The sequence below is a fragment of the Amblyomma americanum genome, chromosome 8 (genome assembly GCF_052857255.1).
Source record: "Amblyomma americanum isolate KBUSLIRL-KWMA chromosome 8, ASM5285725v1, whole genome shotgun sequence".
NCBI classification, from domain to species: Eukaryota; Metazoa; Arthropoda; class Arachnida; order Ixodida; family Ixodidae; genus Amblyomma; species Amblyomma americanum.
Genome location: NC_135504.1, coordinates 3,071,536 through 3,091,152, shown reverse-complemented (window position 1 = coordinate 3,091,152; position 19,617 = coordinate 3,071,536). Strand labels below are relative to the sequence as shown.

The window sequence follows — 19,617 nt, the reverse complement described above, 5'->3', positions numbered from 1 at the left end:
GCATTGAAAGGATAACGCCGAACATAAACCAAAACGAGAAATAAATGTAGATGAAATTGCTTAGCCAATACTCACTGTAAACACCCCTTTACTTGAAGTCATAAACACAGGAACATTTCACGATCATGTTGATAACATGAGTGTGGCAGCGGCTGCCACCATCTCCACCACAGCTCGCATAGTGCGGCTGCACGGGAGGTGGGGGAGAAGGGGAAGTCGGAAGTACTCACCTCTTCCCATGTGTTCCCTCTCCCGCCATTGCCTTAGAGGGGCTGACTGTTGTCTTTGCCTCGCATTGCCAGCACACTCCACCGTTCCCGCTGCTGCCGTGCGTGTGTCATGGCACCGGAATTGTGCGCCAGCACACACTGTGTGTCCTGATACGTCCAGTTTTTTTTGCACTGCAATTCAGCATAAACTGTTGTACTTTCACTTTGTGTGACACTACAAAAGTGAAAGGTGCTGCATTTGTCTTGGAGAGATGCCACTCATGCTGGAGCACTGCATATTATGTCAACTGTGTTAGCTCATTATGATCGTAGATGTTCCTAGCATAATGGTTCGTGTTTTATCGTTGTCAAACTTTTGCATGGTTCAGTCAACTTTCAAGTAACACAGCACAGGCTAATAGATAGTCAACAATAGTAAGTTTGTTATATCAAGGTCAACCGCTGCAACACTTTTGTAATGTGGAGTTCATATATGCACATGCTTTAATGAGGGCGGTGTTGGGGAATCTGGAAACTTTATAATATATGAAGATACTCATTACATGGAGGTTCGCTACATCCAGGTTTAGCTATGTATGTTTCTCAAAGATGAGGAACATTTATGTTACTATTGCGCAAATGTGACACAGTGTAGTAACTTCTTTTGTTGTGCTAGCTGCGGTTGTCTAGGGAATGTGTGGGGGACCAAGGACTCCTCATGCAGTGTCAGCAGAGCGCCTCCTGGGCTTCTCTGTCACTGTAAAGCAAAAAGAAAACAGCAAAAAAATGCATCATTGTTTCACAGGGTACCTGCATGGAGGCTCAGTGGTTAGGGAGCTCCCATACTAATCTGGAGTACCTGGCTTCGATGGAGGTGAAAAGGTGCCTGTGTTCGGCGTGATGTCAAAGGTGGTGGAAATTATTCCGGAGCCAACCACTACAGCACCTATGTCTTCTTTCTTCCTTTCTTCTTTTAGTCCCTCCTTCATCCCTTCCCTTAGGGTGGGCTGCACTGCTGTTCAGGTGTGGTGGGGATAAGTGAGACAGATAATGCGCCATCTCCTTTCCCTGAAAACCAATTTTTTGTTTCACAGGGGTTCTGCTGGCAGTCCTCGAGAAAGCGGGCCTCATCTCTGCCATCAACGCTAGTGGCGCAACCAACACAGCAGCAGCCAGCGCCGGCACTGTGTCGGCCGCCTACCAGAACTTCCTCATCTGCGTCGAGATGTTCTTTGCCTCGTTGGCACTTAAGTACGCCTTCCCCTACCGTGTCTACGTGCAGGGGTGCCGCGCCGATGCCCAGGGACGCTCGGTCACTATGCAGAGCATCTCTTCGAGTCTCAAGGTGCGCATTACTGTTTATTTATTTTATTTATTTATTATTTCTTTCAGCCGCAGTCAGAGGCATCCGGATGCTTCAGCTCTGAACTACAGTAAAGAAAGCAGCTTTTTAAAGGTTTTATTGAACACTTCATTTACTTGCAGCACTTGCCTGTTTTAATGTGACTTCACATCATGCAATTCTGTGTCCTGCTTAAGTCACAAAAGTCACTTAAGGGGGGAAGCTGGTCTTAGAGAAAAAATTTTTATTAATGAAGTCACAATTATGAAATCTTCGGCGAACATGTATTTTTGCGTGCTGATTCCAAATATGGAATTTAATTTAATGTACAACAAGTCCTTGTGGACTTGATGCAATATGTTATGTAACATTTTGTGGAGAGCTTTAACGAAATTTTGCTGCAGGGAACTTGCTAGAATGTATGTCGTCCACTTGTCTTGACAACAAGCTATGCGATAAGGGTAAAATTATTATTCTGCCTATCACAGAAGTTGAGTTACTGGGTTTTGAATTTTGTACTTCACAAACGGGAAGAAAAATTTGTCTTCCTGTTTCTGAAGTGAGAACGTCAAAATTCTATAACTCAACTTCTATGGCAGGCAGGATGATAATTTTAGCTTTATTGCATAGCTTAATGTCAAGGGAAACCAGTGGCATGCATTTAAGCAAGTTCCCTGCAGCAGGATTTATTGAAAGCTCTCCACAAAATGTTACATAACATATTGCATAAGTGCTCAAAAAATTGTTGCACATGAAATTAAATTCCATATTTGGAATCAGCACGCAAATATACATGTTCCCCGAAGATTTCATAATTGTGACTTCATTAATAAAAAATTTTTTCTAAGACCCTCTTCCCCCCTTAATGGCCAAGAGGGATGACATCACAAGGTCACATAACTGTGGGATGAAAATTAAAAGCTGAAAAACAAGTGGGGAGCAGGCAACTGGGAAAGGGTGAGACAAGCAGGCTGGAACAAGTGGTCGGTGTGAGAGGAGAAAGTGCAGGCAACTGGGTGTAAAGAAAAAAAGTAAGAACTGAAGATCCACAGGGAGAGCACGCAACTGCGAAAGGGCAAGGCGAGCACATTGGAACATGGTGAGTGCAGACTCACTATAGCAGCTCTGCTTGTAAGGTGACTTAACTGTCCCAATAATTTTGTCCAGAATAAGTTGGATGAGGTCACAGTCGGCAAAAGTGCCGAATAAAACAAAAAGGTATCTGTTAAATATATAATTTCTAGGTTCTCAAGTTTTTTTCTCCCCACAGTCTCTGGAAAAAACGTTGCAGTAGGGTACCCTTGCACAATAAATGGCAATGTGAAACTGACCACTTTCGTGCCGGCCAATCAAAAGCAATAAATTTTTTCTTGTGCGATGATCCTTCATTTTCCAAAAGAAGTGGCCGTGAAGGATACAGCGACAAAGGAGCCAGCTATTCTAATGTATTTTGTTCTATCTTTCTGCAAACATATGAACTGCAAGCAAGCAAGGGCGGCAGAAAGTTAGGTGGGTGGATGAGATTAGGACGTTTGCGGGGATACGGTGGGCACAGATGGCAAAGCACAGGGTTAATTGGAGAGACATGGGAGAGGCCTTTGCCCTTGAGTGGGCGTAGTCAGGCATGATGATGATGAGCACTGTATTCAAGCAGGCGAGCCCTAAAGTGATCACCTTTCTATCGAATCCGATTGCAGTAGGATCTTGATGGCACGATCGCAGCTGATACGAATTTCGGTGTGATATGAATTCATAAAATTGCCTGGCCAAGGTGTATAAATGGACAGTGTACAGAATTTCGAGTGTTCCGAGCATTCTCATGTGCCTATGGATACGAACCTGGGAACCATGACCAAACTGGCGAGTATTAAATGCTATGCTTGCATCACCGATACTGCAATCACCAGCCACATAGTACAGTAAAATCTCGTTAATTTGGATTTTGAAGGGACCGGAATAAAAGTTCTACCAGAAAACTTTCAGAAACCACTTGCAACATTGTAAATTTGTTTGGTGACAAACTGGACAATGGCTACTGCATTTGCACGATTGTAAGTCGACCTATTTTTCAAAATTTGAAAATCCGAAGGGGGGGGGGGGGAGTTCAACTTAAAATTGAAACCAAAGCATTGCACCGTAAATAAAGGTGAGACAAACGAGATATCAAGCATGCTACAGCGTGGTTGCATTTTTGCTGCTCGCATTACTCTTGGTGCTGGCCTTGAGCAGCTGCTATGTCAACGTGCAGGACCAGCATCCCCACCCCATGCGCGGCGGCCACTCCCCACACGTGGCCGCAGATTGTCTGCTGATAAACGGCGGCGGCCCGATAACGTATTTGCATTCTACACTTAAGAGGCGTCGTCCAGTTTTTTTTGTTTACTTTCAACCGCGCACTTGGCGCTGAAGGCAGCGTCGATAGTTGATGGAAGGGCCGCTGTTCCAATTGCGGCGGCATCGCCACTCGGAACCACAGCGGCGCCGGGGAGTGTTAGTAGCCGACGGAAGAGCCGACGCTGCTCACATATAGTTTCTCTCTGACGCTCTGACGCATTTGACTACTGCCGGGCGCGTTTCACAAGTATTTAATGTAGCGCTCCGTCATTCGTCATGTGTGCTCTGGGTCCGGTAAGCGACCAGCGCGCGTTTACGGCCACATTCAAGATGCCTGTCATTCTTTATGCCGAAGAAACGAACTGCGCGCCGGGCCTCAAGTTTGACGTTCGCAAGGGGGGATGCAGGTGTCGCAGCTGCAGCGAGGCAAAATTTTCAACTGTTCCATGCGATGTCGTGATATTGCTGCTTGTGAAGTGCGAGATTTTGCTGCACGACATTGTTAGAACGACGAGCTGTGGGACCGCAGCAGTGATCACAACAGCAGCGCTAGTGAGGACGATGGCACAAGTGTGGACGAGTAGTCCAGTGACTAATACATTTTCGTTGGAATGTGCCCATGGGCGCACCCGCGCGCGGCTGGCGATAGCGGAGGCCGCAAGATAGTGCTATCGCATCCTATTATTAAATCTTTCGCTACCACGGAAAAATGGCCGATTTGGAGTGTACTGAAAAAAAAATAAAAAATTTTTTCACAAGAAGTAACAAACCCAGCGCATATTGCAATACATGAAATTGTAGCTTATTAGTTACACTTCTGAATGAAACAAACAGCAGAGTCATGTGTGCAAAAGTACTTGAACGTTTATTAGCCAAATGTGGTAAAAACACGGAAAAAGTATACGGAAAAAACTAATTACCGGCTGCACTAAGGAAGAACTTCATTAGAGAAAAACTGGAATATACAAACTGTATCACATGTTTATAGCAGCCATTCCTCCAAGTTTCATCGCAGAGGAAAAATTATTGCACTTTCTATGGCCGGTCAAGTCAGCGGTCATGACTGTGGTGCTACTGTGAAAAGCAATCACGTGAAGATGTGAATCAGGTGTAGTCTTGACAGGTGCTGCAAATAACATTTGATCTTTGTTAATGTTTTGTTCTCTAGTAGCAGAGCTTGCAGTTCCTTCATTATTCCATTTTTTTTTTTCGTTTGGCGACGAATGGATTCTATGGGAGGATTGGGGGTGTGGACTTCTACCTCATCCATACTCTAAGATGTGTTGGATGAGCTGCTTCTTGAAATTTGGCATTTTGGGCAAGCTGTGGAACATCAGGATCGATGAACATTCATTGATGTGCTTCAAAAGCCAGGACACTTTCCAAGTCTTGCCAATAGATGCAGTCGCCACTGAATCCTCTGGGTCCGCTGCGTGCAAAAAAACAAGCAAAGTGAAAAAACGATTTCGGCAAATGTTATTTGATGGCTGAAGGCCAGGGTAGATGATTCCTGTATTCCAATAGAGATGTAGCCGCGGCAGGTCAACAATTCCCGTGTGTATGATGATTCCGATGAACTTCAGCATCTCCAACGGATTCACCTCTTCCCATGAGCCGTCTCGCCGAGCGTATGTTTGCCTGTCCAAAATCTTCATCCAAGCATACTTAGAAGTCGAGCGGTCGAGTGAATCTCCGAGCGCCGCTCTGCAGCGATGCGCCGACAAGGACGTCTAGCTGTCGTCTCGGTTGAAAAATGTGATGCGACCTTGAGCATTTGGCAAACTATCTTGGCCATATGTTTTGAAGGCCCTGAAGAACAAAAATGAACCACTCTCATCAATTACAAACTGCATGCACTGCAGAAAACAGAGCGAACGGAAACAAAACTCACGTGCGAATGCACGGTTACGTTCCAGGCCCCTGAGACGAAGTCTCGCTGCCGGAACCGAAATCCGACGTTTGTACATTGTTTTCTGACTTATCACTGCTGCTTTCATCGCAAAAACTGGAACCGAAACCGGCCGAAGCGCTCGGTGTCGGATTTTGATTTCAAGGAGCGCGCGGCGGTGCGGACGCCATGTTCACCGGCTGACGCTGCTGCGGCCATTCGAAGTTTTATTTTTCACGGCGCTCCCTCACGTTCTAAACTGGAAACAGAAGTACTGCAATTATGAACTTGGTTCCATAGAAACAATCTAGGTGACACAGCGTGTCCGCAAGCACGGAATGAATTTTCGGCGGCTTTTTTAAAACATCGGTCACATGCGCCCGGTCGCCTATGGGGTGGTAGCGAAAGAGTTAAAGGCCAAGTGTAAGCGACCTCCAATTTTTTTTTTTCCAGAAATCTGATTGGGGGGGGGGGTTGACTTATGATCGTGTAATTACGGTACCTGCTTTCGAGATGGGAAATGTGCAACAGAAACTATTCCGCAGTTCCGTCAATGCTTTATTGCGTGCGCACCTTCGAGGACGTTAAAGCACAACTGCTCTAAATAATAAGGGTTTCAGCGGCGTTCTTCTTGAGCAGCACGGTAGCAGTGGAACTCCCTCACCCTCAGTAACTTTGCTCGTGAGGAGGCTTCACTGCACAAATTGCGAACAAAACATTTAGAGAACGCTTTGGCACCGGAGTGATAAGAAAAAAAGGGAGGAATGAAAGACCAGCGATAGACCATTTGACGTCCAAAACTGTGCACAGCTGGGCTCGGTTGGTTGGCTGATGCATGGCAGATGACAACCATTGCCACGGACTGGCAGCGTGAAGCTCAAGAAAGCAAAACTGAAACTGTGCAGTTAGACTGTTTTCCGCCCTCTGATCGCTTTCTCGCATGCCCTACGAGATTCGTATCATCGAGATGCTACTGTACACACTGACAAGTGAGGTTTTGACGCTTCTGCTGTGTTCTTGTTTCTGTCCGCTGTCGCAGGAGACGATGAACCCCAAGGACATCATGAACGACGCCATCCACAACTTCCACCCGCAGTATCAGCAGTACACGCAGTACGCGGCCCCGCCCAGCCGCCACCACCACTTCGCCCGAGGCAGCAGCGGCGGTGGCAACAATGACGACTCGCTCCAGGGCGGAGGAGGGGGCGCAGGCAGCGGCGGAGCGAGGACCGCGCACTCGGCCAGCGCTGCTCCGTCGGCCAACGGACGGCCGCCCACCCGCGGCCACCACCGGAACCCGGCCTACAACGAGAAGACCACCCTCCTTAGCTCCGATGACGAGTTCCAGTGAGTGACTACAACAACGGTGGCATCACTCTTGCCGCCAACCCACAGTCTGATCTCTCTATCTCTCACCTTTACCCTACTTTCGATTTTTCTTGTCACTCTCGCTTCTTGTGTCCCGCTGTCTGTGCGTCATTGTTTGCGCTTCTTCTTGATCAGGTCGGGGAGGTTGGGTGAAAAGAAAACTGGAAAACAAATGCCCTCAGCTTGCCATTCATCAACTCTATTGGTGGCAAAAATGGGCAAGTTTGTTGAGGAATTTGTTCAAATTATATAGAGCAAATGTAACCTTACTTTACAGAGCAAACAGTTGTTACTAAATCTACATTAAGAAAACGTATGAGCAGCACTACTGCTGTGAAAATGAGGAAATTTTTGTTATTACTGTGACACCACTCGGGGTTTAAAACTCTTGGATGCTTCTGTCAAATTTTTTGAATGCGCAAAATGTTGTTAGCCTGACGTTAAGTTGGCTAGTATAGGAAATTGTGAAAAACACTAGAAATGCAAGAAAAAAAAATTTCTTTGTCAATATTGCTGGTCATTTGGGATCTTGATACTCTTTTTTTGGGGCCACAGTGCTCGTGTGGTGTGAAAAAAGGCCTTTTTTTTTTTCAGAGCCCTGGTGTTTCATTATGCTTTATGTCTAATAATACTCATATTACTATCACTGTATGCCCCAATTTTAAGAAGCGACTAGAAAAATAGTGCTTGTTGTAACATTGTTTGTGATTGTTTGTTGAAACCAGTAGCCTGTGATCTCTTGGTTCTTTCCACTTACTGGAAATGGGCGTACCTTGGCACTGTTCCATTCTTTCGGTCCCCAGCATAGCTTCTTGTACAAAGGTCGGAAAGCTTACACTAAGGTTCAGAAAAAGAAAAAAACCTGGAAACCTGGGTGTCAAACGTCGCCGACATTTTTCGACCTTGTTTTCAGAATTAACAGGGCACCATACAAACTGCTTATTGAACATTTGCTATTGAAACACTTGGAGCAGCTTGAGTATTGCCACCAAACAGTTGCGGTGCTTTAGATCATTTGAAAGCACTTCAGAAGAAACTGCAAGTAATGGCAGGGTCGGAAACTACTGTGGTCGTGTTTATGCTGCACAGGCAGCATAAAGCACGAAGATAATGCGGTTCACATTCTTTTGGGGTGGAACCTCATGCTCTATGGAATCCGGTCACATATTTCTGCAATATCTCCGTGACAGACACTTCAGCAAGGTAGCTGACGTACCTTATTGTTTGGTGTTGAGTCGGCATGAATCACTTACCTGCTGAATGTTCCTGTTCTAAGCGCTGTTGCATATTTAGTCTGGTTGAGTGGTGCATTGTTTGTGGTTTATCCCACCCAGCCACTTTTCTGGACTGAATGCGCAGCAAAGCAATGCCTTTCAACTGTGTTTCTGGCAGTTTCTTCTTTATAGGTTCCTCTTGTAGGTTGGCCTGATCGGTTTACAGGCTTTCTCATCTGTCTGTGCGGTCAATTTTTTTTCTCTTTGGCTGGCCTCACACCCCTTCACTTTCCATCATACTTTACTAAGTCTCTTGTAGTAAGCTTTTTTTATTTGCTTTGTTTTTGTGCATCAATTCAATGTTGTGCTCAGTGGCAGACTTACTTTAGAGCACTTCTTCTCTTTGACATAAAAACAAAGGACAGATAAAAGTCGCTACGCAGAGCAGGTACAAGCACATGATGCTTTGAGGCAGTCACTAGCTTAGCACCACCTGGAAATGCACAATGAAACATTGCGGCATTGCGTTTGAAATCATTGATGAGCCGTATTTGAATACAGATCAGTCACAAATTAATGTAGGTCAACCTCTTAATTTTTGGACCACGAAGCGTTAAAAAATGCGATTATTCATGTTCAGGTAAACCTTATATAAGGCGACAGAAGTGAATTTCAAGTCGGTGGCTTGTCGCCTTGTCCTGCATTGAGCAGAACATCAGTTAGCTATGTACGCCATCGGAGGCATAATTGACACTCTTGCAGTGAAAGCATTTCTTTTTTTTTTCTTTCATTTTTTTACAGCCCTCTGTTAAGAAAGTGATCAGAAACAAGTTTTCTTTTAGTGGGCATGTTTGTCGCAGTGCAGCATTCTTTTGTTGCTACCTCAAGTCCTGCAAAAATGACTCCACCAGGGGCATTAAGCTGACACCTGCGCCCTTATGGGAGTACCCTCACACTACATCCGTGCGCTCAGAGTTCAGAGTTTTGTTCAGAAACTAGTGTCACAGTGGCACGATGCTTAATCTTTTTCTTTTTTGTATGAGTCACAATTTCAGATTTCCTTGATTTACCTCACTGGCCGGGATGACGTGCCAGTTCTTCGCTTTGTAACTGGTTGCATCTTAGTAGTCTTATTGTTCCCTGCAAGTGAGAACAAATTAGTTTTTTATTATTATTATTATTTTAGTTAGCGTCCTGGCTTTAAAACTCCTTTGTCTACTGAAGCAGTTTTGTCTGACATTTTTTAGTGCATCTTCACACATACTGGGAAAGGTTGGTGCATTATGCGTATTCAAGCTTTTTTTTTTATCTCCTTCAAGAAGACAATCCCGACACCTTCTATGGTACAGATGATGAGATTAACACACACACACACCTTTCCTGTTTTGGCCCGCGCAAAGCACGAAGTCGCGACGCACACTGTTGCACTGTTCAGCGCGATCAACACGTGCAGTTTTGCTTTTCCGTTGATTTGGCGTTATGCCGGGAGTCGTCGGCACATCGTAGTTGACGGTCGCGGCTATGCGCAAAAGGAGATTAGTGGTGGGCGCTCCTGGAACTGTTCAGAGCCAAAGAAGGTTGCTCGCGTGCCTATTTTTTAAACTGCCTTGCTCTATCGAAGGCATTGGCTCTTGACATGGCTACCAAAGCTGGCTTGGCTTGGAACTGTGCTGGAACTAGCCAGTAGCGAGGCACCAGCCGCTGAGAGCTAGCCGACAGCTGCTCATGAACTCCTAACTTTAGCTTTCGAGCTAGCTTTCAAGTCACTTTTCGAGCTGATTGAATGAGGTGGCTTGGGGTGGCTTGCAGGCCGGCTTCTAAGCTGGCTTCTTTTCTGGTCACTCGGAAGCTTTCTGGAAACCATTCTAAAAGCCGGTCACAGCCTGAAACCCTGATGTAACTCTGGCTTGAGGTGTTGCACAGGCAGAGACATGCACTTGCCTCTTTCGCTGAAGAGGGCCTTCTCGGTCCTGTTGTTGTCTGTTGTTGCTGTTGTCTTTGTCTTGTTCATTTTTTTTCTCCACTTCAGGTGTCCTTCCTCATGTCTCTAACTCGTTGGAGACAGTGCATCTTAAAACTGGGTGGGGCTGGAGCAGTTTGTCTTATGTTGGGTCTGACATGTTGCAGCATGGGCTTTTCTAGTCTTCGCACGTACACGCTTTTGTTTTTTCTGTCTTGAGGGCAGTCTCGACAAAAACTCCGATCCACCAGTATACATATATATATATATACTATTCTGTCTGTAGAGTGAGTGATTCAAGTCTGTTTCGCTCACTTTACCTGTGTCTGCAGTGTTGAAGCCTGACGCATGGTGCAGGGCCAATTCCATTGCGCTTTGTTTGAAGACGCCCCAGTGATTTAGTACTACTATTAGGATTGCATGAATGCAGGTCTTCTCTGTACAGAAAACTGCCACGAGTCGAAACGATTGGGACTGTCTTAATGCGATTGGAATATGGCATGGCCCATCTGTCTTGTGAACGTGGATTATATTTTGAAGCACTAGCTGTTTTGTGGAACCATTCTCTATAAATGTGAGCACAGTGGGCTCAGCGCTGTGTTAATGGGGGGGAGGGGGGTATTTTGCTTCTCTGTCCTGCAGTCAGTTCAGTTGAGCGTCCTGCGTCATTTCAACGCTGCAGTCGCCTGATGCAAATGCTGCCACTGACTTTTTGTCATTGCCAAGCTTTTACTTTTTTTTCTTTTCCGCATGTACCTGTCTGCTTTGTTTGTCACCTCGCTCTTGTCATTGCCTTCTGGCAAAGTGTAGCTGCCTGTTGTCCCTACAGGGAAGAGCACTAAGAAAAGTATGGAATCTCCAGTTCCAAGTATTGGAATGCAACAAAAGTCTGAAGTCCCATTTGATGTTTCTGTTCTCCTCGCTCACTGAAATTGCAGTTCTTTCAAATGCACCACATTTTGGTCGTTTCTCTAAGCTGTGCCTTCCGTTCACAGCCTGCCAATGCTGCATGAATCATTAGATCTACATATTAGATAATATGGCGGCAGACAGTATCTTTGCACAATTTTTACCTTATGCTCTTGTCTCATTACTGTACCCTTCCTGGCTTTTTTTTTAAAAGTCTTTTCGTGTACTCCTCGCACCCTGGGACAGTGCAGTCATGACCCTTGCTTGCGTTGTTGGCGCCTGTATATTTATTGACCTTGACCTGTTCCAGTCTGACCTGTTCACCTCAGCCTATTCTTCCCCGCTTTGAATGCCATCGTCTGAGTGTTACTTTGACATTGCAGGCTCTGCGTGAACCTATTAGTAAACTTGTAGACTTTTGTGTTCTTTGCACACGCATATTCAGACTGCTTGCGGAAATGCCGATCATTGGCGTGTTTTGGTTTGCGAGTAGTCGGCTGTTATGTGTACCACCACTGCCATCTATCTGCATGTCATTATGTCTTTTAAGAAAGTCTCAGTGATTTAGCACTTACTTAAAACAGCAGCTTTCTTTGTGGTTTCTGACTCTCTAATTTCTTCAGAGTCAGGTTATTCTTTCTGTTTGCGTTTTAAAAGCAGAGGGAAAAGTTGCGGGGCCAATTATACCCTGTTGCATGGTGCCAGCTATCAACATCATTTTATTTTAATCTCTTAATTATCATAATCGAATGCTACTGGAAAATGAGTGACTAGAAAGCTCAACCTATGAGAATCTCTGTTTGCTGCTTTGATGCTTGTCTGCCACAGAGCTCGTTTGCCTGGTGTGACTCTTTTTGTGTTGGCTGGGACTTAGCCGTAAGACAGGTAGATGAAGGAGTTTGGTAAATGTACTTAACCATGGTAAAGTGGCTGAGTTTGAGCTTGCTGAGGCCATTGTGACATGCTGCTTCTTAAATTTCATGGACGAGATTGTATTTAATGCCCTAATCCATTTGGCCAAGCTTAGAGGAGAGCCGTTCACACCCCCCACCCCCCATTATGGAGGAAGTATGGATTCATTTGGACTGAATGTGTCTGTAGCTGCCGAGTGGATAGCCAAGTTCTATCAGCCTCCAGATTTAGGGAAATGTGAGCCCCTGCTAATGCTGACAAAACCTTCCTTTTTATCATCTGAATGGTTGCCGGGTTCTCAATATCTTTTGGTACAAGTTTTGTACATTTAGTGTCGCACATTTGTTGTGTATTTTTCGCAGGGTCGTAAAGTGTACCTGCATGTCTGTTTAATGCATGCTCCTTGTTGCTAATTTTCTTGGGTATCGGTTGTTTAGATCAAATGAAATTATTTTCTAAGTATGAATTTAACACACGTAATACAAAGCAAATTTGCTTTTATGCGTAGGCACTAAATGCAGGTGTTTGCTTGAATTGCACCGAAATAGCAGCTAGAGTTGCCTGGTTTTTAGTTTTTGTCCTGCCATGTTGGATAGTTGCAAATGTAGTGCATGGGATCTTTCTTTTTTTCCTGATGGTGAGTGAACTGTGGGTTGAGCTCAACTGTGGGGTTAGAGCCTTCTAGTATTTACATGTGGTTTATTTGAATATAACCTTGTTGCTAAAATCTCGCATTGCCCTGCATACCGCAGACATAAAAGGTTTGCATTTGTAGGACTGGGATCGTCGGGTAGTATGCATCAGTTTTATCAGATGATGTGGTCAGGGCTGCAGTACGCTTGCATTTGTTTCCACAAGGTGGCATAAGGTTACATTGTCAATTTTAGCACAGAAACATGAACCATATGTTGCAAAAGTTCATGGTCCACTGGGCTATTTGGATGAACAGTGCGGTGGACTGTGAACTTTTGCAGCAGACAGTGCCGCAGATGGAGACTGAAGACAATGAGATTGGTGCTGTTACGTCTTCTTCTCTTGTAGTTATTATTACTTTTTTTTTGCACTAAAATCAGGGGTGCACTTTTACCTAAATTAGCACAGTCTGCTCTTTGCATTGGGCTGTTTAGAATCGGCAGTGCTTGTTTGTTCGTTTTTTTTTTTGCTTTTGCATTTGCATGTCGCTGTAGCGTTACCCGATGGGGCCTCTAGGCAGTGTTGGCTAACATCTTTTCAGAATGGTCCAGCGAGGCAACGACACATGCCGCTTCTAAACAAACAAACAAACAAAAAAAGCTAAGCAACTGGGACGGACTGTGCCACGGTACCGACTGACGGTTCATGCTATCTACCTGCCTGGCTGTTTGGTGCATGTGCCCTGCCTGCTTGTTGGTCGGCTGGTGATGTTTGCTCTCTCACATGGCACTGGCGGTACTCCAAGAGCATGAACATTGTGGACTGCTGCGCAAATTCGAATACACTTAAGCAATCCATGTGCGTCATCGCTCCTGACTGTTTCGCCGTTGGTCACCGGGCTCTCTGCACCACATCGTTGCTTGTGGTCACCGTCTGGTGTTGCTGTCTGCATGTGCATGCCGAGTTTTTTCTTTTCTTGTTGCCAGTGCTGAAGTGTGGGCTAGCGGCCACAGTCTGCTGTTAGCAGGCCTGGAAGAGGAGGTGCAAAGCATTCTGTTTTGGCATTTGTTCCATAAGCCATTAATTTTTTCTGGTTGTGCAATAAACTCTGGGGATGTGGCATAGATTGCGTAGAAAACAAGGCTGCCATGGAATCAGCAAGAGATTTGTTTCTGAGGAGAGAGGGCTTGCCATTGAGAAATGCTTGGGAAGTGTGGAATGCCATGGAATGCTTGGAAAGTGCATAAGCCCATTAAGGTGGAAAGCTTCGGTGTGGCATGCATGTTTCGAGTTGTGGGTAGTGATCAGAAAGATGCTTTTGTTTTGGGGGGGTGCCTTGTCTGCTGTGAGCAGCTTACATATGGTGGTTTTGGCTCCTGCTCTATGCCACATCTTCTGTAAGGTTTTATTATGTCTGTCTGCTGTGGGCAAAAGAAGAAAAGTTTATAAATTTGTTTTGCTTTTGCTGTCTGTGTGAACCCTGTTGGCGCAGCGCACAAGTATGACATTGCTGCTGTTTCGAGCTAGCAGTGGCTTTCTTAGCTCCGTTCATATGACTGGGGCTAACGAAATTCATCATGAATTCCACATTGTGTTCTACACTTGTGAACGGTACTGGGCAGGTTAGTTACCAGTCCTCTTAAGATAGCTCGTAAACTGTGAAACTGCCATTAACTGTTTTAACAGATAACCGTATGTTATAGCATTGTTGGAATGAGAGGCAGCTCATAAAACTAAGCTCTTTTTTGGCTTTGTTTCTTGAAAACCTGCCCCATCTTGACATTTGCAGCTGCAGAAAAAGGAAACCTTATCGTTACAATGGCCTTGCCTTTTTTCAAGATTAAAGTACATCACTTAGCTAGCTTTGTTAAGTTTCATTACTTAGTACCTTTATCTGCATGTGTGCATTCTCTATTTTTTTTGGTGCTGGCCCAAAGAAGAAAGTGGGTACGTTTGCTGCTGTTTTGTTCATTGTTCCTGCTATGTAATTTCTTTTTATTTTACATGCCCTTTTGGCTTTTTACCCTCTGTGCAGCAGTTTCGAGTGGCAGCTTGGAAAGGCGAGTACAATTTTTTTTAACACCTGAGGAAGAAAGCAGTTGGGATAGTTATCAAACAGCTGTCTGAAGGTCGGAAGTGTTGAGGAGTAGGTGACGTGACTTGAAAACCCAAGGCTGAGAGAGAGTGAAGATGCAGAGAGCTTTGAGTGTTTGTAAATAGGAAACAACAAAAATGTGGCCATCTTTTCCTGTCTTGTGGCTGAAGCGCTTCTTCCCGAAGGAGCCGTTTTATGTACTTGTGTAATGCATTGTATAAATGGAATTTCGTTTGACCTTGTGTGTGTGTATGTATGTGTGCGCAGTGTCTTGTACTTTGAAATGTGTCTGCGGCATGATGCTGATACCCTTTTGCACAATGTTCGCTCAGGTTTCGGTGTTTATGGCAGCTTCGAGAACACGAAACTTGGTTAGCACACATCTGTTTTGTTTTGTTTGGTGGTTCCTTCCACACAGCATATGAATCGGTGGTGTTCTCTGTAAGTGTTTAAATGCAGGCAGCGTCTGTCGGGATGACGCTTGCCAAACGGTTGGCTTGTGCTTAATGTGCTATAGCTTTATTTTGGGCTTAGATTGCTGGCTGTTAGACTGCTGCTGTGTGCAACTTAGAACAAAGCTATACATACTTATATATATAAATATATACATATAAAACCTGGGAGAGTAAAAGGATGCTGTTTCAATTGCTCGAGAAAGAATGTGAAGCTGTAAGGAGGCGGTGTATGTGAAATTTTGTCTGCACAGTGTGTTTCTTGTGCTTTATGGGCTATGTACATAGCGCATGCATATACTAAATGGAGGTTACAAAGGTGATGTTGCACACTCATGTTGTCGCCAACTGGTGTTTTTTTTTCTGCTTCCCAACACTTGCGTATGTGCAAAACGCTTGAAGTGTATATCTGAACAAAAGAATGTTCTGTATAGAGAGATGTTATGCTGGTTATGCTTGTATAAAGTATATAACCTGAATAAAAACAGTGTACTGACATACTTTCTTTTGATGACCAGCTCTGCTGCTTGCGCTGTCAAAGCTAAGCCTCATTGGCTTTCTCTTCCTCCTCAAGTCACGTTTTCATTGTTTGCACCATGTTGAAGACACTGATGATTAGCCCATGGTCTTCGGTTTGCCCCAGACCAAAAAACTACCAAATTTTCTTTATATACTCTGCAGGGTGCAATTTTCGTGAAAAATTTTTTTACACAAACACGGATAAAAATGTATGAGCATGCACAGCAGAGGTATATTGCAAAAACGCATGATAGAATACATATTGGGAATTTTGTGCCATGTTCGGTGATATTGAAAAAAAAAATGCCGTATAGTCATACCTATAGATAGTCCTCAAAGCACTTAATTTCAGCTTTTAAACATGGATGTCCTGTGAACTGTGTACCAGGAAATTGCTGTATGTGTTGCCGATTGACTTGGTGGTTTTGTATTTGCGAAAATAGGCCCGTAGCGGATGCCTTAATAGAGTCGCATGAAATGCTCAGTGCACTCGATGTTCAAACTCACTCAGTTTTCACTATACATTCTCCACTCTGTGCTACGATTCTTCACATGTCGGCACATACCCTGAACAGAATCCATGCCCCATACTTTTTTTCCCCATGACAAGCAGTGGTGTGCCAGTTTATACAAGTGCTATCTATAGTCCACAACTTTTTCTGGCAATGGAGCGGAAGCTATGGATCCGAAACCTGCCCCCTCTTTTCCTACGCAGCGCCTGCTTGCAGTTAATTAGTTTTCGCTTAAAATATATATACTATACTGTGAATAGCATTCAGTATTTAAGGCACATTTCTAACAACTGCCAACTTTCAACATTGAAAGAAAAAAATGTTTCTTTATTACATTGAATTCGCTCAGCACGTCTAGTTTCAACAATCGTCCATGGATGGCCATGCCAGCTGCCCCAGCAACGGTGTGAAGGTACCATGGAGCGAGCAACGCGCCAGGTGGCCAGGTGCACCGCTGTGGTGCTTGTATGGCCAAACCATTGGGCAGAATGACGCAGTGGACGCTCTGCCCCTGTAAGTCTTCCCTTGATTTCCAAGGAAAGCTGTAAGAGCACAGGTGTGGCTTTTGAAAGTTGTGAATGACGTGGACAGAAAAGCGGGACATATGCCATTGGTTGCACAAGTCTAAGTAGCAGCACTGAAGCACTGCAAAGGCTTAGTTTAAGAGAGCAGATTTGATGCTGAAGAACATCAGTCGTGCCCCGTTAATATGAGCACCGTTAATATGGACAGATCGAATTATAGACAGTTTTTCTGGGGACCAAAGTTCAAATTTATGTAGTTACGCCTTGTTAATATGGGAACTTGCTGTCATGGACAATGGACAGGGTGAAAATACACTGAGCTTATTAAGGGCTGTCGATTTGTCGCTCTAATATGGACAGCGATGAGAACAAAATCTCGACTGCCCCAACCATGTGTTTCAATTGTTGCATTCTGAGTGCAAAAGACAAGTCAAACACAGTAGGAAAGTGCAAATGCTTAAGTGATGGCTTTTTTTCTGGTGGTTTCAGGCTTTACAGTTTCAAGATGCCTGTTCACATGCCTTCCCATTTGGGGTATCGCATGAATAGTTGCAAAGAAGACTCTCTGCAGCTTGTGCTACATCGAAAGCCGCATTCAGCAGCTGTCTGCCGACTGAGTACATATACGTACTACCAGGTCGCGGGATGTGAACAGTCAAAGGAGATAAATCATCACGCCATTGGACGTCGTCACACATCTCATAGAATACTAGGCACTCAAAACTGCACCTCATTGTTTTAAAGATAATGGTGAGTTGAATAATACACTTGAGGCTTCCTTAATTTTGTCTTAATTTCCACTGCAGTGCCGACCACCATGCAAATATAAGCAGACGTAGCGGGACCATAAATTTTTTCTGAGCTTATTTTCTTCGCGATCACATTTTGGACAGTTATGTGCAGGAACTAAAGTGTCCTTCCCTTTTTTTGTGCTAGCACTAGGTGGGTCACTAGCGAAGAAGCCGTTATGTGTCCTGGTGAAGGAGAAAAACTGGTTTCACGACAGCTGTAGCCAAGTGGAAAGGTAGAAACCATGTCGCGCTAGCTGCCGCTTACGCCATCTGTGAAACCGTCTTGAGCAACTTATACATAGCGCATACATACCTATACATGCATATTGTGCTAGCTACATTGCATTTAGTTTAACAGATTAAATCGGGGGCTAATTTTTTTTTTACCTGCTTGTTCTACGCATGTGCGCCTATCTCGACCCACTGAAAACAAACCACTAGACGTACCACGCATATGCAATTGGCACAGTGGCACTCACGTTTGTTTAAATGCCTTCCAGAGGGTGTGGCATCTTATGAAATATTCAGTGGAACTCCAGTGACTAAAAAGGTGGATTAGCCCTGTATAGCTAATTTCTTAATCTTTTTAATCTAGTCTCCCACTGACAGACTAGCTCTCTCACCCAGCCCCATTTTCCTTTCGTTGCAGCCTGTTCTGTTCCAGAATAAAGCATATTTTTCAATTAATTTCAATTAATTTTTAATTTTTTCAGAATATGAATTTGATTCAATAATTTTTACAGTGACAGCTGTTAGTGGATCATTCCCATTTCAAACAGCCTAGTCGTCATCGGTGCTATATAAGCCTAGCTATAACGTGGCCAGCACTGGTCACGTGGCTGTGCACAGTGACGTCACCGTTAGTATGGAGCTACCCAGTTTCACATCTCGTGCCTACTCGATGCTTCTGATTGGTTGAAATTGTGAGGTTTGATGTCTCCAAGTGACACAAAGGCTTTGAGGGAAGCAGTAGTGGAGGGCGCCAGATTAATCTAGACCACCTGGTGGTTCAGCTTATACCAACATCGCACAGCACACGCCCGGGTGCCTTCTGCGTTCCGCCTCTATAAAAACGCGGCTGCCACAGCCGGGATCGCACTCTAGTTTTCTGGCTCTAAGAGCCACCGCGACAGGAAATTAAAGGAAATAGTGGACTTGGGTGTGAAATTGCTGGTGAAAAAAAGTGCATATTTCGAGCCGGAATGACATCTCTTTCCAGCTAGATTAATGAACCGGAAATCGTGTCCAGCTGGAACTGTTCTTGGTTCCGGTTGGAGGAGTTAGATGGGCATCCCCGACGGAAGCTAGTCTGCCGAGTCTTCATTTTCATCTGGGATGCAGTGCACATATCATATAGAGCAGTATAGTGAAATGAAGGAACAGAGAAGGCTAAGAAATTTGCAGAGAGAGCAGGCGTGGTTGTACTGGGGGCAATTGTAGGCCTGGTAACTCTGGACCACTGGCGGCGTCTTGTATGACTCCACTAGCCAATCACAACAGGAAGCAAAAATTGGCGGTGGTTTAGCTCTGGTTAAACCTGGAGTGACGCGATAGCTACAGCTGGCTGAGTGGAACTTGGTCACGTGACCAACCACGTGATCAGCCACGGAGCCACACCGCCGGCAGATGCTCCGCACCACGTGACAGCGTGGCGGTGCCACCACGCTGAAGGCTCGAAATGCTAGCGTAATGTAGCTATCGCTACAAAATCAGTTTTTTAATGTTTGACTTTATTAACAAGCTGCAGGTGTCGAAATTCTAAGGCTTATAGTTTTATTATTAGCTTCTTGTTTAGGTAACAAGAAAAGTTTAAATAAGGGACTTTTTTTTTCGTGGAGGAATTCTGTGCGGCGGCTCTGAATGTGGGCAAAGATGCAATGCTCATTGGATTGTGACCTCTAAAGTGAACCTTTCCTGGCTGTGATGCGTCAGTGTTTCCCATAAACATGGCCTTT

At 44.7% G+C, this 19,617-nt stretch overlaps 1 protein-coding gene across 4 annotated transcripts in view; it reads left to right on the top strand.

Moving 5' to 3' along the window:
* Tmep (Transmembrane endosomal protein) overlaps window positions 1-17,586 on the top strand; it is a 36,560-nt gene extending 18,974 nt beyond the window's left edge. For 2 of the 4 annotated variants that reach the window (XR_013307852.1, XR_013307853.1), the window contains 4 exons: window positions 1,304-1,554; window positions 6,813-7,120; window positions 16,697-16,860; window positions 17,361-17,586. Coding sequence is in view for 1 of the 4 variants with exons in the window: in XM_077633661.1 (XP_077489787.1) it covers window positions 1,304-1,554; window positions 6,813-7,120; window positions 13,371-13,407 (596 nt within the window). In the remaining 3 variants the exon portion in view is untranslated. Of the gene's footprint in view, window positions 1-1,303; window positions 1,555-6,812; window positions 7,121-13,370; window positions 15,813-16,696; window positions 16,861-17,360 lie in introns of those variants that run through there. The other 2 variants (XR_013307851.1, XM_077633661.1) reach the window with 2 other exon arrangements.
* Window positions 17,587-19,617: the final 2,031 nt, after the last annotated feature.